The sequence below is a fragment of the Camellia sinensis genome, chromosome 1, assembly GCF_055761805.1.
Source record: "Camellia sinensis isolate YWXY chromosome 1, ASM5576180v1, whole genome shotgun sequence".
Taxonomy (NCBI): Eukaryota; Viridiplantae; Streptophyta; class Magnoliopsida; order Ericales; family Theaceae; genus Camellia; species Camellia sinensis.
This window is the reverse complement of record NC_138961.1, coordinates 242,517,788-242,537,250: the sequence shown is the minus strand read 5'-3', so window position 1 is coordinate 242,537,250 and position 19,463 is coordinate 242,517,788. Positions and strand designations below refer to the sequence as shown.

General features: G+C 39.2%; 2 protein-coding genes and 1 long non-coding RNA gene across 6 annotated transcripts; 1 reads left to right on the top strand and 2 right to left on the bottom strand.

The window, feature by feature from the left end:
• Positions 1-256: 256 nt before the first annotated feature.
• Positions 257-5,216, top strand: LOC114263465 (spindle assembly checkpoint component). Of its 4 annotated transcripts, XR_014347145.1 has the most exons (10): positions 257-404; positions 601-770; positions 919-981; positions 1,106-1,125; positions 1,244-1,288; positions 1,726-1,793; positions 2,157-2,290; positions 2,749-2,795; positions 2,988-3,119; positions 4,778-5,216. XR_014347145.1 is itself a non-coding variant. In XM_082899826.1 (9 exons), exons 1-9 carry the CDS (start codon positions 332-334, stop codon positions 3,064-3,066), a joined length of 696 nt encoding a protein of 231 aa, XP_082755952.1. In that variant the 5' UTR covers positions 257-331; the 3' UTR covers positions 3,067-3,393. The 4 variants fall into 4 exon arrangements, 3 of the variants coding, with proteins under 3 accessions (XP_082755952.1, XP_082755946.1, XP_028059811.2); XM_082899826.1 differs by lacking the exon at positions 4,778-5,216 and having other exon boundaries at positions 2,160-2,290; positions 2,988-3,393; XM_082899820.1 differs by lacking the exon at positions 4,778-5,216 and having other exon boundaries at positions 2,988-3,390.
• Positions 3,529-6,302, bottom strand: LOC114263464 (type I inositol polyphosphate 5-phosphatase 4). The gene is made up of 7 exons (XM_028204001.2): positions 5,851-6,302; positions 5,652-5,742; positions 5,459-5,569; positions 4,798-5,385; positions 4,356-4,619; positions 3,978-4,158; positions 3,529-3,834 (listed from the first exon to the last, which is right to left on the bottom strand). Exons 1-7 carry the CDS (start codon positions 5,948-5,950, stop codon positions 3,736-3,738), a joined length of 1,434 nt encoding a protein of 477 aa, XP_028059802.2. The 5' UTR covers positions 5,951-6,302; the 3' UTR covers positions 3,529-3,735.
• Positions 6,303-6,752: 450 nt separating this feature from the next.
• LOC145804768 (uncharacterized) lies at positions 6,753-8,937 on the bottom strand. Its single transcript, XR_014347150.1, has 3 exons — positions 8,362-8,937; positions 8,149-8,238; positions 6,753-7,850 (listed from the first exon to the last, which is right to left on the bottom strand). It is a non-coding gene; the product is annotated as an uncharacterized LOC145804768 (long non-coding RNA).
• Between the last annotated feature and the right edge of the window lie 10,526 nt (positions 8,938-19,463).

Sequence of the window (19,463 nt, the reverse complement as noted above, 5' to 3'; positions counted from 1 at the left end):
GTAGTTAAAATAGAAAATTTAACTTTTGATTTAAAATATAACAAAATTTTAAATAATTTGACGGGAATGCTCTTAGCCACGTGGACAAAATGTAGCTCAATTGGATGGACTGTAAAATAATGTCGAGAAAGGCCGCCCCAACCTGGAGCCCACAAATATGGGCCTCAAGCCCATTAATCCCCAAGATTTTCGAGCCAATTGGAGCCCGGTCCAGCCTTTATCACAGCTTACCCCAACTAACATCGAACGGCCCAAAGCGAAGCGAACGCGATCAGCCTCTTGAGATAAGAGTCGGTTTATATGGAGGTAGGAAACAGAATTCTGAAAATCCATGGCGGGAACTGAACCACAGAAGCAACTGCTAACTCTAATTCGCGACTTCGCCTCCGAGAAATCTCAAGGAGGTGTGGCGGTCTCTTCTTCATCGCTTTCTGTTTGGTTTCCGGGAAAGCATTAGAAAATAAATTAAGAAAACACGATTTGAATTGAAAGTTCGATTTCTTCTTATTATCTCGTGTTTTCTCCGTAACCAACGGAAGATTTTTAGTTCTTTGGCTAATGATATTGAATTTGTGTTTGTACGTGTTCCGAGATATGCAGAGCGCAGAATTGTTGGTCTGAAAAACCGAACTCAACAGCTTCGATCTGAGTTAGATTTGGCAAATTCTGAACTAGAAGATGCCAAGCGTCTGAAAGAAACTACTGAGCAAGAGCTCAAAGGATACGAAGTTGAATTGGCTATGAATGAAGCTTTCATTCAAACTCTAGAGGTTTTGTTCTCTCAAATTCGTATGAATGATTGTTCAGTTTCTCGGCAATTCACACAGGCTTCGATTAAATTTTTTTGTCAAAATGTGATTAGGTTTCAGTTGATTTCTTCACATTTTGATTAGTTTCTGTTTAAATTACCTCCTCTAGACTAGGATTTCTCTGATTCAAGACGAGATATCGATTGCTGGATCTGATTTGGAGTCTATTAAGGTACTCACTAGGGCGTTACAATGTTTCTGTGTTTTTCTTAATAGATTGTTTCATTTCCTTCTCTAATGCCTTTATATATTTTCTTCTTTTGAACCTACTTGCACATGAAACAACAATTGAGTAGAATGAAGAAGAGGCTTTGCGGTACGGATTTGTTGCTTGGTTTTGGATTAATTAAATGATTTGATTTGTTGATACATCAAAACCTGAAAGTTCTTCATAATGGCATGTATTGTTTGATGATTTTTAATCCTCTATGCAGAGATGACTTCATTAGCAAAATGTTTGAGCTCAACACTAATATAAGGTTGGCCTCGTGCACTTAAGACCGTGGTATTTTACTTTCATTTGACTTCTTTATGTTCACGTATAAGATTGGAAACAACACATAATTTCTGGATAGAAGGAAAAATAGACTGTGCTTTGACAAATATCAGCTTACATTTTGCATTCTTAACTAGTACAACATTCCAAAGTTGACTGCACTACAAGCATAGTCCCGATGATTATCCCAATGCTAACAAACGCATCTGTACTAATAGAAGACATGTCAGGCCAACTTGATGGCTTTTGTGCAATACATAGAAAAAATGCTTAAAGCATTGTATGAGGTGGATTTCTTTTCCTGGTTACAAAATGCCCCCTCTTGACAGGCTAATTGTAGAGATTGTTGTGAGTGGTATTTTAAACTGGAATGTGCATCATGATAGTTACTAATCGGAATCCATTTACTTGCTGATGCAGGAAATTCCAAGAGCGAATAGCTTGTGCTTTTTGTGAAGACAATTCAATCCAAACTTCAATGAACGATGGTCTGTGTACTTTGTTAATTAGTGCTTGATATTTATAAGGGAGATGTTTATTTCCTTTGACATTGTTTTGGCAGTGTCTTGTGAATGGTAATGATATACAAAATTTAGTTGTCAAAGATATTAAAAGTGTGACCTTGATTGTATGACTGCGCATGTCTTCTTCTTCTTCTTCTTCTCTTTCTCTCTCTCTCTCTCTCTCTCTCTCTCTCTCTCTGTGGGAAAGATATTCAAAGTTTGGCATAAATTGGATGAATGTGTTGTCTCTCCATGTCAATTTATAAAACCAACCTTTGTCTCATGGTATCATTTCATTTTTATATCTTTTTAAATGCTTAAAGATACATTGCGACTTTCTGCCAAAAGCAGGCCAAAAACTCAGTGATGCAGAAGATCCTGAAGTTAGCAGAAGAGACCTTGACAATAGGATTGCTGAAATAATTTCTCAAACCACTGTAGAGGAACAAGAGTGTCAAGCAGAGCAAACTATTCATAAGCAGGTGGTCAGTTGCTCTTTGTGTTTTAAAAAAATTACTTTAATTCATTTTTCATTTGATTTTGCTGTTTTTGAAAAACGCATACCCATTCTTTGCTCCCTTGTTTTTTTTTTGATATTTTGCCCAAAGTTTCTCCTGGAAGATAATCTAGGAAATTGAATGGTCTGGAACTCCTGTAGGTCCAGGAGGAGCTAATTGATTTGGAAAGGAAGGTCTTCCTGATGGAGTCAATTATGAAAGAAAGCATCGAGTTGCAGGACTTGACTAGATATCCTTACCAAAATGTCATTGTGTAGTCTCTGTTAAATGGCCACTTGATCTGCATACTGAAAATTTATCCTTTTGACCAGCATGCTAAAAATTAGTTTTTTTGATCACCCAGACAAGAGTAAGAAATGTTCCAGGGAAATGAATTATCTTTTCCTTTCTATTTTTCCTTATTGTTTTTGTCCGTCTTATAGGTAAATATGTTGCATGCTCTCTTCAGTTGGAGAAAAGGACACCGACGGTTAGACTGATACTTTTAAAATTCTTTCTTTGCAGCAACCAATTATTGCATTTATATGTTTTTAATTAAAAAAGAAAATTGGATTGTTATCCTGGCTTTTGTGACCAGAAACATTTTGCATAGATTTAGCACTTTATGTAACATATTACATGACCATTGACAATGAATATGTCCTTGACTGGGAACAAGCAGACTTCCGAGTTTGAAGAGAGATGTGCCTCTCTCGGTGAGGAGCTGCAGAGGAGGTGCATATGTCCAAGTTGTCATCTAGACAACGTGGAGGCATTGGATGGGATTCTTCAGGCCAGTGATGGGAATTAAACTGTAAGTAATCTCTTTGGGGGTCACTCCATCTAAACTCTTCACCTTACAGTTCCAGTGTAAGTGAGAATTTGAGATTCTACAGATGTGTTTTACATCTGTTCTCTATTACATCTGCAATTGACTCTACGAAGTGAAACCAAAAGCTTTGTGTTTTGGCAGAGCAGTACAATGGCCATTTGGTGCAAAAGGTGAGAGGGAGTACTCCTAATTGCCTCAGACTTCATTAAAATGCTTTGTGTGTGTGTGTGTGTGTGTGTGTGTGTGTGTGTGTTTTTTTTTTTTTTTAGTTTTAATGCTTTCATTTTCATATATGGTCTTCAGTTTATCTCATTTCTCCTGGAAATTCATAAATCTCTGATGCTTAAGCCTTTATTATTATTATTATTATTTTTTGGGTAAAAAAAAAAAATGAGGTATCACTTACTGTAATATTTAATAAATGATAGTTACTTTTGCATAATTATCAACTGCCAATCTAACTTAAATGGGTAATTCATGAGCAAAAAAATGAGGGCCACACATTAAGGGAGGAGAATACAGCAAAATATACTCTGTATGCCCGCTCTGTAGCAGTATAACTAATTAAATTCCATTAGCAACTTCTAAAAAAATATCTCTACAGCTTTTGCATGTGGCTTGATGATGCTTCTATATCCTTTACAATCAATGAGAGCAATGTAGATGTAGCCTCCTCTTTATTGGTTTCGTCCTGTACCTGCAATTATGGTTATTACATTAAGAAGTTTATGAATTGTTCCTTCAAATTGAGGGAGTTGTGGGATCCATCTCATCAATACATTATCTATTAGGAGAGCACAAATAGAATGTTTTATCGAATCCTGACAAGATCATACTTACAGTTTGGTTGGGAGGAGGAATAATGGGTTGAAGAGGAATAACCCTTGGTGTTGTAGACTTAGCAACATCAATTTGAGTCAAGAAAAGAGCAGAGACAGGCCGATGATCGGAGAACTTGCTCTCACTGCGGAAATAGGAATGTTGCTTCACTCCTTTACCATACCACAAAATCCTGTCACACCTGCAACCATGAAAAATATCTCATCTATTGCATTTTTTCATGGAGCTATTAGAAAGTAAGCAGTCTACATGAAAATAGAGAACGTAGATTTAGACCCTAGTTTCGTACATGTGCTAAAATTTTCATAAACATGACCATAACCAAGTGATACAGAGTGATAAGCATCATTCACAAAGATCATTGTTGAGTAATTATACCATGCTGGAGTTCGTTGCTTCTCTCCCGCTCTGCTTGGAAAACCACCTGAATATCTATTGCAATTTGATGAAGAATACTTGTAGGTAGGAGCGAACTCAATGTTTCCCTCTTTCCAACCTTGGAATGCTCCACCATATTCTAGTTCCCTTTGTAACTGATCAAACTCTTGAAGTGCTCTCCAGTCTTGAGTCTTTATCAGTTGCCTGGCTAAGTTGTCTTCTAAATATAGCCTATAATTGAGATCCCCAAACCAGAATATCCGACTGTTCAACACATAGATTTGGTCACTAAAGAGAAAATTTCATTCAATTTTAAATAAATCCACTTTGCATTCTTCGTTTATCCAATATTTACATGTTTTTTAGTCCATCTTTGTCGATCTTTTTTTCAGTCTTATTTTTGTTGTTTATGTAATGTATAGAGATTGGAAGGAAAACTTACTCGTGTCCTAAGATGGTTAGAGGATGAAGATTATCTCCATCTCGTGGGAATCGGGGGAAAGAAGTTCGCCTAAAAATCTCAAAGACTTGATGATTCCTTCGCCCTTCATCCCCTTTCTTCTCACCAGAAGCCAAGTGTGCAGCAATGAAGCAAAAACTAGTTTTTTCAATTGTCATGGTTACTGAAACTGATCCTTTGTTTCCCAAATAGCCCATGATACCACAAGCCACCGAACAAACTTTTACACTCGATACGCTATACCTCTTAAGCAATTCCCTCTTCATCCAGACTGTTATGAAGACTCCAACCATCTTCTTGCTTGCCATGAGCTTGTACCTACTACACCGACATGGCTGATCTCTTGTCGGTGATAAAGTTCGGCCGCTAGCACTTGCTCTTCTTTCAGAGTCACGAACTCCTGCATAGTGATAACTGTCACTTGTGATAGGATTCAAAATTGGTGTTAACCAAGGGCACCCATATTTGTCATTGAGCGTTTTGCCAATTAGCAAGTTCCAGTTTGTTGCTTCTGTTGGGTCTTCAGCTCCAATTACGTTTCTCGCTTTTAAAGGTACAATCTCTTGAAATCTGCAAAAAAGTTTAGTTTTTTTGCTGAATAACACACTTATTCACAGAGATTATGAATGTAAATCTAACGTACCCAAGAACATAAATGTCGGCAGCTTCCTTGAGGTTCAACCATTCGTCCACATCCACTGCCAAACTCCCTACGGGAGATCTTCCAGCAACATTCCAAGTACCTACAAAGACTCTGGAATACAAAGATCTGGTAACTACTAAATTCAATTGTCTCGATAGTCTATTCATTTTGACAATATATTCCAAAGTCTCACCTTAGTTCATTGGTTATTAAGCATGTCTCGTTCTCCATCGCCTGAACAAAAACATCATCCGGATAATCATTGCTGTCATCTTCATCTCGATCTGCAAGGGACCAAATTTATTATTCTGGTTAGAAACCCATTCATTTCAACCAATAACTACGAATAGAACGAGTGTAAGAAATATAGAAGATTTTTTTTTTTGTTAAACCTGCAACTTCACCGAGGTAAAATGGGTCGGGTCTCTTGTGTTTCCTCTTGAACCACTGTCGGAACCTTCTCCTTCTGGACTTGGTGTTCTCGTTATCCATGATTGATCAGAAGAAGAAAGATACAGTCCATGCCAATCATAAAATGGAGTAAACACGGTTTATAAAAGGTTTTAAATCTTCGATATATGTGAGCTGTGCATGATTTCCTAGCACGATTACAATGGAAGTCAACTATACTGAACGAGGCCTGGAAGGGTTCATTGCGTTGATCGCCAGGATACAAGAAATGAACAGGTTACGACTTTTAAAATACGACTACAAGAACCTTCAACTAATCATTGCTCTACCGATAATCCCTATAAAGAGAGAAAGATGGATGGGATTTGTGAAGAATCTCTTATGGTTTGATGTATAATGATTTCAGCAATGAGAGTGACACCAAACACAATCTTCACAACTTAAAATGATCTGAACTATTTATTTTATTATTAAATATAATTCTTAAAAAAAATTTAAACACATCAATAATCAATAGATCAGTAAGAGTTGTGAGATCCTCTTTTTGTGAGGATCTCAAACATTTTTCATAATGACTTTTAATTTATTTTGCGTCATGTTATTATTTTATTTTTTTTATATATTTAAAAAAAATAGAAAAAATCAAAAAGTCAGCCATCTAAGTTGTTCGTAGACAGACAAAAGTGGGGAAGGTTATGGTCCTCACGAGCTGCCATCAGCTTATTAATTATTGATATTGCTGTTTGGTGGTGCCGATCACGTATGTATCGTGTGAATTGTACGTGACATCGTCAGTGTTTTGTTAAAAAAATGATATATAAGTTTAGAAAATATATGTATATTTTTTATAATCAAAATAAGAATATATATGTATATTTTTGGCTTATTTGTTTATTTTTTTTGTAAAAAATTTATATATTTATATTAAAAATTCTTACACGAATAATTAAGTATATTTATGTGTGAAAAAATTATCTAATGCTAGGTCAATCTAAAATATAAAGCTTGATCTGATTCTACCTTGGGCTTAGTTTAAAAATTGATTCGATCAATTCGTAAAAATAGTTAATAATAATCAATTTAAGCTTATGTTTAATAATTTTTTAAGTTATGATGGATATGAGGTAAAACTAAATCAAATATGTAGCAACTGGATTTGGTTGATTTTTGTATTATATATCAATCCAATTTTTAGATAATCATTTTGATTCATGCCCAACCATCACATTGCCACTTATTTATTTTTTAAAATGGTAAAAATATTGTAAACATTTTTATAACCAAAATAAAAAATATGATTATATATTTGGCATATTTATTAATATTCTAAAATTTCAATTAAGAAACTATATATTTATTCTTAAAATATGTCTAATAGTAAATTATAAGCGTTTTTTTTAGGGTCCATGATATTAAAATTTTATAGTATAAAGGACATTTAATATTTTCATAATGTCTAAGGTCCCTCGACATTGAACCAGAGAAATTTCAACCCAGAGAAATTTCAGTCCAGAGAAATTTCAGCATAGAGAAAATTCGGTCCAGAGAATTTCTCTCCAGAGAAAATTTGATCCAAAGAAATTCTCTGGATTCCAGTCGAGATTTTCTTTGGATTTTCAGAGAATTTCTCTGATTTTCGCAAGAATTTCTCCGGATTTAAAAAAGAAAAAAGGCCTGAGATTGTGTGCTTGAGAGTCAAACAAAGTGGTTTGTTGGTGGTGGAAGAGAGGTGGTGGTGGTTATGGAGGAGGCGGTTGTGGGTGGTTGGAGATAGAGCCAAAACTATGGTTCAAGAAAGAAAAGATTGACTCGGTCCGTGAATCATACTCTTCATCTCCACCACTTGAAGATTGCATATTCACATTGTTTTCAGAATCCATTTGCTAACAAAAAAGTGATATAAAAGATGATATATTAAATAAATAAATAAAGGGGCCAAACCTGTTGAGAGATGGTTGTAGTTCCAAAAAAAGAAGAGAATCTGAAAGAGAACACAGAGAAAATTCACATAGTGATCACAACCAGAGAAATTTCATACAGTCAGAGAAATTCCAAGGATGGTCAGACGCCTGAGCAACATGCTTTACTGGCCTTCACTCTTGGTGTCAAGCAAATTATGAGAATTTCTTTGGCCTTTTCCAAAGAAATTAGAAATTCCCGAATTTATCTGGCCTTTTCCAGAGAAATTCCCGAAAGGGCTGTTCCTACTAAATTCATAACTACTGAATGCATATCTGATCTAGACATATAATATAAAAGATATAGAACAAGTCACTTACAATGGAACCACTGGAAATTAAAGCTGTGTCATACAAAAGATCAATAGCTCTCAAAGCTTCTTCATCATTTGGGTCACTCTTGAATGCAGCCTGCATCATTCACAAATATAAAGTGAAAAAAAAAAAAAAAAGAGCTTGCAATTAGCTGGGGTTATATTGGTACAACGAATAATGAAAATGGGAATTTTCTAATTATTGACCAAATCGTCATACATTCAAGGTGTTAATAATTGGGTGTTGAGGATTGATCTCAAACACCCTTCTTCCTCTCATGAATTCCAGGCTAGTGGTGTCACCAACTGTTTGGGCCTTCATCAGCCTGCAAGGAATTCAATTCTGTGTCAAGAATGTCAGAAGAAACTGTTAAAACTATAACACCTATGAAGCATGAATAATCCACTTCACCTTTCCATATTTGCAGACCAACCAAACTTCCCAGCGACGGCGACATTGCCGGAGAGGAGGAGGCAGCAGTGGTGCTAGATTCGCTGCTCCACTGGCGAATGTAGAGTTGCCTCTAAAGAGTCTCTGTTCGTCTTCGGTCCATCTGTTTACAACAAATGATCTCGGTCTAGATCTTTGGAGGGTGAAGAGTAAGAAGAGGAAAGGTACAATTCAATGCACAATAATATCTGGGAATTTTATCTATTGAGAGAGGGAGAGAGTCACGGTCGGAAAAGTAGTCAAGGTCGCAAATTGTCTGTCTGTGTATGAAGTCTTCGACGAAGTGAGAGAAAAGAGCAGCGATGAGAGAGAAAAAGAGAGGAGGGTGAGGGTTTGAAGGTGTAAGGTATATCAAATTTCTCTGTAGGGACCTTTAACATTATAAAATAATATTGTGGATCTATTCCATTATTAAAAATGAGAGAGGGACCTTAGACTAATTTTTCCTAAGTTATATTTATATCTGAAAGAATTATTTAAGATCAGATTAAGCTAGTTCGTGGATTTTATTTTTAGTATAAAACTTGATCAAAACAAATCGTAATTTTCAATTTAAATTTTTATTTAATACAAATTTTCACGAAAAATATTTTAATATTTTAAAAATAATTAATTATTTGTGAAATGAAGTTACCATTATAAAAACACTATAAAAAAAAAATTATTTAGTAGTGTGAAAGCCCATAACTAAAGAATTAAATTGATGAGAAACACAATTAATAATTTTTTTTTTTTAAAACAAAATTAATGAATGAGGCTAATATGAAGAGAGTTTATAATTATACACACTAAATTTTTTTTCACACCCATCGCATGTATTAAAAAATTTATAATTTATAATGTAGACATAAATATTAGTACATATGAGTGTACAAAACAAATAAAATATTTATAAATTATGTCACATTATCTGTTAGTACACTAATTAGTATATCAATTGGTGCATATAGTTTTAATTTTTTTTTATCTTTCTTTTTTAAAAATATAAATTATGGAATTATTAAATATTTTGAAAATTATTACTTTAATGAATTAGCCGATATTTCTTTTTTTAATTTAATAAATTCACAAATTTGTTATGAGATTTTTACAAAAATTCTATTTTCCTTAATATATAATATAGATAGGAAAAAGTTGTTGAACATGTGGGTGTGTATACAAAACAAAATTTGTCTAGGGGACCACCATAGACAAATTTGGAGTTTAACTTTTACATTGTAATTTTATTTATTTATTTTTCGTAGGGCTGGGGGATAAGTTTATTGCTCATATTACTTTAAAAAGATTTATTCTGTCAAATTTTACAATAGCTATTCCTCAAAAAACTTTCTATTAACCGCATGTAGGTGTCCTGGCATCTCCAGCTTTTGCAATCTTTGAACCTTGTCTTACTTGTATGCGTGTGTTCTCTTCGTTGTTCTGTTTAGCATCTATACAAGCAATAATGTTAGGTAGCTCAAATTTTTGTGGTTCAAATGACTTAAATCACTCAAAACGACGTCGTTTTGACAGATTTTGAGTGTAAAACGACGTCGTTTTGACAGATTTGAGCCATTTAAGCCACAAAATTTTGAGTTACCAAACATTTTCCTTATACAAGTTACTTTATAAAAAAAGTTTAAATATTTTTGAGCACTATGATAAATATGACATAAACATGCAACATCAAATAATTTAGCAAAAATCTTAAATCAATTGAATAGTGTAAAACAATTCTCTCATTTTTATAGTTGTGTAAATTTGTCGTTTGCTTCGTACAAGTGTTAATTATGCGTTAGACTTGCATAAAAAATAAAAAATAAAAAAAACTTGCATGCGTGGTGGAATTTTTCGGTATGATAGTTGATCATAATCATATATGGCCCAACAACATTAATGGGGATATCTGCCACATGTACGTGAATTATGCACTACCTTTCAAAATTTTCGTACATTTGATCTTGATGATCAGATCATAATTGGAAGCGACTGTGGGCTAGATAGGATAGGATCACATCGGGTGGGTCCAATGGCGTGAATACAATGACAAAGTGCACAAGACAATTTAGAGAAGAGAGACATTAAAAGTTAATTTTTTTAGTTTTTTTTATTTTTTTTAAAAAAAATATATAAAAAAGATAGAAAGATGTTGTGATTTAAAAAAATCAAAAAATTGACTTTTAAACCGTTGTCAAAATAGGTCTAAAAACATGTCATCGGATGAGAGTTAGATTAAAATAGTACATTAAAAAATTAAAATATTTAAATATTTAATAAAGTAAAATATCACATCTAATTTATTTTACAACTCTCTAATCAATTATAAAAAAATTCAACCAATGTTCCAAACATAATTTTTTTAACTAAATTAAAACTATCAAAAAAAATAAAAAATAAAAACTAATTAAAATAAGAGTCATGATAGAGATCCCCTCTAATCACCACTCTTACAACCCCACAGACACGTGGCGGGTGGTGATTGGAGTAGCAGGAAAAAAAGAAAAAAAAAAATATAACCAATGAGAGAGAGAGGGGGTCAAATGAGGTGAGGAGAAAATGGGACATAAAACATTTTTGTTAAAATAACGAAAGGGCGAATAAATTGTTGCGACATTCTAACAAGTGCATTTGAGAGGTTGTATAGTCTTTTTTTGGGGGAAGATATCCATCCACCTCAATATCATAATAATATTGCCCATGCTTTCATCTGGGCCGTTGGTTTACTTTTTCTAAACGCTCAATCCTCGTTATAAACCGTTTATACATTTGACATTTTCTAACCCACCCACCCAACTAAGCCGTCCTTTGGTAGGTTAGAATTAATGTTATCAATCATGGGGTTAGCATTTTGGGCCCCACAGGCTCGTTAGGTTAAGTTTTGACAATCCACCTATTTTTGTTTTCCTCCATTTCTTGTTCGAGAGACCCATACTATGAACCTGGGGTGCTGCTGAGTCAGGTGAAGGTTTTTTTTAGTATTTTTTTTTTATAATTTGAACGGTTTATATTATAAGGTTTGTTGGATAGATTATATATATAGAAAATTAAATTGATTGGAAATCTATAACTTTGTAACAAGAGCACATAAGGTTTTTAAAAAATAAACGGTTGGCATTATCTTGATAATTTTTATAAAACAATTTGAATCTGATCATGAGGTTATAGATTTCTGATTAATTTGATTTTTTGTATGGATGATATACTCGACGAATCCTACAATATAAACAGTTTGAATTATCAAAGAAGACTCGAAAAAAGCCTTCACGAGCTCACAGCAGCAGCCCTAGGTCCCCCATACTATATGCATTTGTTTATTTTTTATGAAAATAAAAATAATAAAATAAAAAATTACGATTATTAATTGTTTTATAAATGATATTTACAAAGTATATTATTCAAATTATCAAAATAGAACTTATAATGAGCTACATGAGTTCAAATATGAAAGTCAAGTTATATTTGAACTAGAGAGAAATTACAAGCAAAAAAATTAGTGTCTTGTTAACAAGTATTTTGTAAAAAACATATTTTAAAAAATTTAAAATATTTGTAAAATTTTTGGTGATATGTAAATATGTGCATTGTTATATAATTTACGAGTGAAAGTCTCTTAGAGCATCATCATCAACCTCTTCAAAATCATTTTTTAACTAATGAACTTAAAAAAAAAAAATCAACCCCATCAAACTCGCTTGCAGCTCTTCAAAATTTATGTTTGCTACAGTATCTCACTACAACAAGTAAGGTACTGTTCATCGCTAGATTAGTGTTATCGGATGTTCACCCGAAAGTCCGGCCGGTCGACTGGTCAACAGCATTTATTTTATTTTATTTTTTTCATTTTTTAAGAATTGTTTCTGCTAATTTATCAATTTAATAAAAAAAGAAAACTAACAAACATAATAAGAAAATAATATTTTAATAAGAATAAGTTAGAATACAGAGTTTGATGCAGTAGGTGTTAAGAGATGATTAGCTAAAATAGCAAAATAGCTTTAATTTGACTAAAAATTTGAAGAGGTTGGTGTGAATGCTCTTAATTAGCACAGTATTAAAGAGATTTTGTTATCAGTTATCTAATTTAACAAGTAAAAAACTCTTAGCATAATTTGAAAGAGGCTATGATAGGTAAAACAATATAAAAAAATAAAAATAAATAAATAGTAAATATAATTTTAAAAATAAATTATTTATTTTTTTAAATAAATATGATGAAATCATGGCGGAATGTTAATTGTTTGAAGAAAAAATTAAGTTGTTTTTGTATGGTATAAAATAAGTTGTACAGAATCTCTATATTGAAATTCATAGTAATCAATTTTTTTTAACCATTGAAATGAACGAAATTCATACATTATAGTAGATATGTACAGCAGGAATTTGTTTACAAAAAGTAAGAAAAAGAAGTACTCCGTGTTAGAATAATTATGTGTAATGTGTATAGATACATCTTGTCTTTCTTGGTGTACAATATTTTTAATTTTGCGTGGTAAAATTTTGTGACTTTCTTTCTTTTACTTGAATGGGCATATTTGGGCTTCAGAGTTTAGAGTTTTATCTATTATTGTGGTTTTTGAGGATAAGACATGTGATATGTAAGGGTCTTTATTTCATAAAAATTAACAAGCACTAAAAATTTCCAATTCAGCAAATTATAGGTACTTAATTTTAAAATTTGAAAATTTACTGAGTTTACATATGACATGTATAAGCCCATAAAGGCCATGAATCACCTATGGCCCATCACTTGAAGCCCAGTGCATAACCCAGCTGACGAGGTCCGGGACAGCTGGAGTCCAACATGGCATAAAGAGCCAATGACATTCAGACACACGGCAAAAGAAGGACGAACCATATTAGCAGACAAAGATCTGCAAAGTTATTGCCACTGCACATCACCATTAATGCAGCCCATCACAGCATTTATTACGACAACACCTCTCCGCCGGAACAGGACCCCCTTACCCTGAGCAAGGTAAGCTACAGCATAGGCTTTCGGCAAGGAGAGCAGGTCGGAAGGGACAGCGAAATGATTGCCAAAGGATATAAGCGAACGTTGTAGACAAGAAAAAGGTTAAGCTTTCTATCTCTAATCTTCTCCCACATACTCTATTTCTCTTCCTAACTTGATCGTCGGAGGGTTCACTGGGGGACTACCCCGTTCCCCGTTGAACTTGTTTGCAGGGTATCCGGTGGGCTTGATCATTTGGGCTTGGGCTTGAGGAGCTTGGACCAGTTCGCTCCATTCACTGGGGATAAACTGTATCAACAGTTGGCGCCGTCTGTGGGAACGCTTTGCTCCTCGCGCCAGTTGTGTTCACTGTCGTCGGAGGCCCCGTTCCAACAACCTTTCTCTTCTACCCGTCAAAGTGCATGGTCACGACTAGATCCATGGCTTCTCACAATAATGCCGCCGACCATCAAGCCGACCCCCCCAATCCAAATAACCCACCACAGCATTTTATCGAGCTTACTAACAGCATTAACCGCATGGCCGAGCAAAACCAGGCCTTGATAAATGCTTTACTCCAAAGGAACCTTCCAATGCCTCCTCCCCCACCTCCAGATATTCCCCCCAACCAAGAAAAAGCCCCGAGCCATACTGCTCCACAACTCCATCCACCCAACTTGGAAGGTTTGCAACCTCCCCACCCACATATAAATCCACCACCACCCCCACACCCGTCGGTCGTAGCACCAGCCCCTGAAGGGGAGGCTAGCAGCGTCCAGCCTCCATTGACTGACCATGGTGACCACGTTCCCCTCTGGGACGCTGAGCTCCGCGCAATGAAGCTCCAACTCCAAGGGGTCATACAGAATATTCAGCATAAACCCTCTACCACGGCAAATTCACCATTTGTTGCCTCCATCCGGGACAAACCCTTGCCCGCCAAGTTCAAGATGCCCACCATTGACTCCTTTGACGGTACGACGGACCCAGTCGACCATCTGGAGACCTACCGTACCCTCATGATCCTCCATGCCTTCCCCGACGAGATCATGTGTCGGGCTTTCCCCGTGACACTGAAGGGGTCAGCTCGACTGTGGTTCAGTCAATTACCAGCGGACTCTGTCTCCACTTTCCAGCATCTCAGCGACTCCTTCCTCAGCCATTTCACTGGAGCCCAGCGCCAACGCCGCCCTACAACACAACTCCTCAATATCCGTCAGACCGAGGGGGAGTCGCTGCGCAGCTTCGTTACCCGCTTCAATACCGAAGCCCTACAAGTAGCGGAGAATGACGATAAGGTCATCCTCACGGCTTTCATGGTTGGGCTACGATTGTCCGATTTCCTTTTCTCCCTCTCCAAAAATCCCCCGACCTCCATGGCAGCCCTATTATCCAAGGCCCAGAAGTATATGAAAGCCGAATATTCACTAGCCGCTCGGCAGGATCCAATATCCAAAAACCCGACCCCCAGAGAAAAGAGAAAAGACTCGGAACCCAGAAACACCCAGTAAAACAGCCAAACAACCCAATATACCGATCGACCTCCTCGCGCTGAAAGGTCGGCACCAGCCCGATCTCCCGGTCGGTTCGAGCGGTACACGCCCCTTAATTCTCCCATGGAACAAGTCCTCCACCAGATCCAACGGGATTACCCCCTCAAATGGCCCCTGTCCTCACGAACCCCTTCCAACCGAAAAGACCAGTCCAAATATTGTCATTTCCACCAGGATCATGGCCACAACACTGATGACTGCATCAACCTCAAGGATTAGGTCGAGACCCTTATTCGCCAAAGGCGTCTCAGCCGGTTCACGGACACCCGCCCCCAACAGAGGCAAAGAACCGAGCTCCTCAGAAACAACCGCCGGCATACCCCACCCCGGCAGCCAGCCCAACCTAACCAAGGTCGTGACTGCCCCCCACAACAGCCTCGGCCCCCAAGTAATTCCCCTCCACCAGTTGGTGAAATCCGAGTCATTTCTGGTGGCCTTGCTTGTGGCGGACCATCCCGCTCCGCTCAGAGGACAGAGCTCAGGAAGATAAGGCAAGGCTCGGACAAAGCAGTGGACACGGTAGACCGACCTTCCAAACAGCCCAAGCAGTGGACAGAACCCATCACCTTCACGGACGCCGATTGTACTGGCATCCGTTATCCTCATGATGACCCTCTCATCATTTCTGCCCTTCTCTCTAACTATAAGGTCAGACAGGTCCTCATCCACAACGGCAGTTCTTCAGACATCATATTCCTCAGCTGCTTCCACCAGCTCAAAATTGGGGAGGAAAGCCTGTCCCCCCTCCAAACCCCTTTGGTCTGTTTCACTGGAGATCGGGTGACCTCCATCGGTTCCATCGACCTCCCTATTACCATCGGCGAATACCCACGGCAAACTACCAAGTTGCTCACTTTTCTTGTGGTTGACTGTCCCTCTGCCTACAACATCATCCTTGGTCGCACCGCCCTCAACGCTTTTCAAGCTGTCACTTCAACCTACCACCTCGCCATAAAATTTCTCACCGACCAGGGGGTCGGGACAGTACGAGGGGAGCAGACCATAGCCAGGGAATGTTATGTCGCCTTACTCAAGGAAGTCAAGCTGAAGGAGGCCATGATCATTGAAGGACTTGACGCCCGAGATGAGAACGAGCTGGTCAGAGACGAACCGGTGGAGGACCTCGTTGAGATTCTCATCAATCCCACCAACCCAATGAAAATTGCTAAGATCGGCAGCCAGCTATCCCCCCAAGCTAAGGCCGACCTTACCGCCCTTCTGACCGAGCATAATGATGTATTCGCCTAGACTCACTCAGATATGCCAGGCATCGACCCTTCTTTCATAACTCATCGCCTCAGCATTGAACCTCATTTCCGACCTTACCGCCAGAAGCAGCGCGTCTTTCATTCAGAGCGCAATACTCTTACAGTCGCAGAGGTCGACAAACTCCTTGAGGCCCAATTCATCAAAAATGTCGACTACCCTAAATGGTTGTCAAACGTGGTCCTCATTCGCAAGAACAATGGCAAATGGCGACTCTGTGTCGATTACTCTGACCTGAACCGAGCTTGCCCCAAAGACAGCTATCCTCTGCCCCGCATAGATCTGCTGGTCGATGCCACGGCCGGTCATCAAATGCTCAGCTTCATGGATGCTTTCTCTGGCTACAACCAAATCCTGATGCACCCGTCCGATCGGGAACATACATCCTTCATCACCGACCGAGGCACCTACCATTACCAAGTAATGCCATTCGGATTGAAGAACGCTGGAGCCACCTACCAACGGTTGGTCAATGCCGTCTTCCATCACCAAATAGGTCGGAATATGGAAGTATACGTCGACGACATGCTGGTCAAGAGCAAACTCTCCACTGATCACCTAATCGACCTACGGGAGACCTTCGTTACGCTACGCAAGTACCAAATGAAGCTCAACCCAGAGAAATGCGCCTTCGGCGTAGGATCTGGGAAGTTTCTGGGTTTTATGGTCAGTCAGCGGGGCATTGAAGCTAACCCTGAAAAGATCAAGGCCTTGATTGAGATGCAGTCTCCCAGGACGGTCAAGGAGGTTCAAAGACTCACTGGCCGAGTTGCAACCCTCAACTGTTTCATTTCCCGCGCAACAGATAAGTGCCTACCGTTCTTCAAAGTTCTTCGACAAACTTTTGAATGGACAACTGAATCTGAAGAGGCTTTTCAGCAGTTAAAGCAGTGCATGGCCAATCCACCCCTCCTTTCACAAGCGATTACGGGCGAGTCCCTCTTCCTCTATTTAGCCGTCTCAAGCACCGCAGTCAGTGCAGCTCTTATTAGGGAAGACGACTCTGTCCAACGATCGGTCTACTACATCATTCGGGCTCTCAGGGGAGCAGAGCAGAATTACCCCCTGTTAGAAAAATTATCCTTGGCCTTAGTCACCGCCTCTAGACGACTCCGTCCTTACTTCGAAGCCCATTCCATAGTGGTCCTCACCGACCAACCCTTGAAGAAGGTCATGCAGCAACCAGAACTTTCCGTCAGACTTATGCAGTGGTCAGTGGAACTCAGCCAGTTTGACATCTCTTACCGGCCTCGAACAGCAATTAAGGGACAGGCTATCGCCGACTTCATCTTGGAATTCACTAATCCTACCCCAACCACTGCCTCTCCACCCCTGCCAGCTCCCATCGAACCAGAAGACCCTCACTCTTGGACTCTCAACGTCGACGGATCATCCCGCAGGCAAGGTAGTGGGGCTGGCCTCATTCTCACCAGCCCTGAGGGTGGTTATTTCAAATGTGCGCTCCGCTTCTTGTTTGAGGTCAGTAACAATGAGACCAAATATGAGGCACTGATAGCGGGCCTTCGCCTAGCCAGCGACATTGGTGCCAGCCACATCCGAGTGCTCAGCGACTCTCAGCTCATCATCGGACAGATCACGGGCGAATTCGACACCAAGGAGGGCGCAATGCGGACTTACAGGGATCTTGCACTTCCCCTTGTTCGCCTTTTCAATACCTTCCACATCAAGCACATTCCTCGGGCGGAGAACTCTAAGGCAGATGAGATGGCCCAGTTGGCTTCCGCAGACCAGTCCGCCCTCAGCAGTGGTGTCCGCCTCGAATACCTATCCCACCCCGCCATTTCCCCCGACCAGGATGAAGTACAATTCCTCCAAAATGAGCCCATCCCTTGGGCATTTGACATCTTTCGATTTCTGACAGCGGGGGAACTTCCAGATGACCACCAGCAAGCCACCAAAGTCAGGGCACGATCGTCCAATTACATCCTTGTCGACAGCATCTTGTACAAACGTGGTTTCTCACGCCCCTATCTGCGGTGCCTCAATCCAACTCAAGCAACTTATGTGATGCAAGAAATTCATGAGGGGATCTGCGGCAATCACTCGGGCGGCAAGTCCCTGGCCCACAAGATACTCCGTACTGGTTATTTCTGGCCCACTCTTAATCGTGATGCGACCGATTTTGTGCTCAAATGTGATAAGTGTCAACATTTTGCCAACATCCCCCATGCATCCCCCACAGAGTTGATCACACTTTGCAGCCCTTATCCGTTCGCCAAATGGGGGATCGACTTGGTCGGTCCACTCCCTACTGGCCGAGGCCAGACCAAGTTCGCGATCGTCGCCATTGATTACTTCACCAAGTGGGTAGAGGAAGAACCCCTTGCCACCATCACCGAGCGGAACACAACCAAGTTCATCTGGCAGTCGATCGTTTGCAGGTTTGGTATTCCTTAGGCCATCATCTCCGACAACGGTAAACAATTTGACAACGCCAAGTACAGGAAGTTCTGTGCCGACCTCCAGATTCAACCTTGTTTCTCATCCCCTGGCCATCCCCAGGCCAATGGCCAAGTTGAGGTCACCAACCGCTCTCTCCTGAAGATCATCAAAACCAAGCTAGAAGCTGCTAAAGGACTTTGGGCTGAGGAGCTACCGAATGTACTCTGGGCTTATCGAACTACAGCTCGGACTCCTACTGGGGAAACCCCTTTCCGCTTAATATTCGGCGCTGAGGCGGTTATCCCAGTAGAAGTCGGTTTGCCTACTCCCAGGGTTTCACATCCGGATCCATCACTAACCGAAGAACTCCGCCGGCCTGACCTCGACCTAATTGAAGAACTCAGAGAGACCACCGCTGTCCGACTGGGGGAGTTCGCTGTAGGGGATCTTGTCTTGAGAGAAGCAACTCTTGCCACCAAAAATCCGACTGAGGGCAAATTGGCAGCCAAGTGGGAGGGACCTTACATTGTGAAAGCCCGACCCCGACCAGGCACTTACCGACTTCAGGACATGGAAGGTCGAGACCTCCCCCACCCATGGAACACCGAACACCTTAAACGTTACTTTCAATAAGCTCCTATTTTTGTATTGCTCAATTATTGTATTTTCTTTTCGGGAAATTCACACATTCTTGATATTCCCCCACGCAATGTAACTTC

Coding starts and splice junctions, on each gene's coding strand:
- LOC114263465 (XM_082899820.1), top strand. CDS start 332: ATGGCGGGAACTGAACCACAGAAGCAACTGCTAACTCTAATTCGCGAC. Junction 1,289..1,725: donor GAGCTCAACACTAATATAAG/GTTGGCCTCGTG, acceptor TTGCTGATGCAG/GAAATTCCAAGAGCGAATAG. Junction 2,796..2,987: donor TGGAGAAAAGGACACCGACG/GTTAGACTGATA, acceptor GGGAACAAGCAG/ACTTCCGAGTTTGAAGAGAG.
- LOC114263464 (XM_028204001.2), bottom strand. CDS start 5,950: ATGGATAACGAGAACACCAAGTCCAGAAGGAGAAGGTTCCGACAGTGG. Junction 5,570..5,651: donor TTAATAACCAATGAACTAAG/GTGAGACTTTGG, acceptor TTTGTATTCCAG/AGTCTTTGTAGGTACTTGGA. Junction 5,386..5,458: donor GCCGACATTTATGTTCTTGG/GTACGTTAGATT, acceptor ACTTTTTTGCAG/ATTTCAAGAGATTGTACCTT.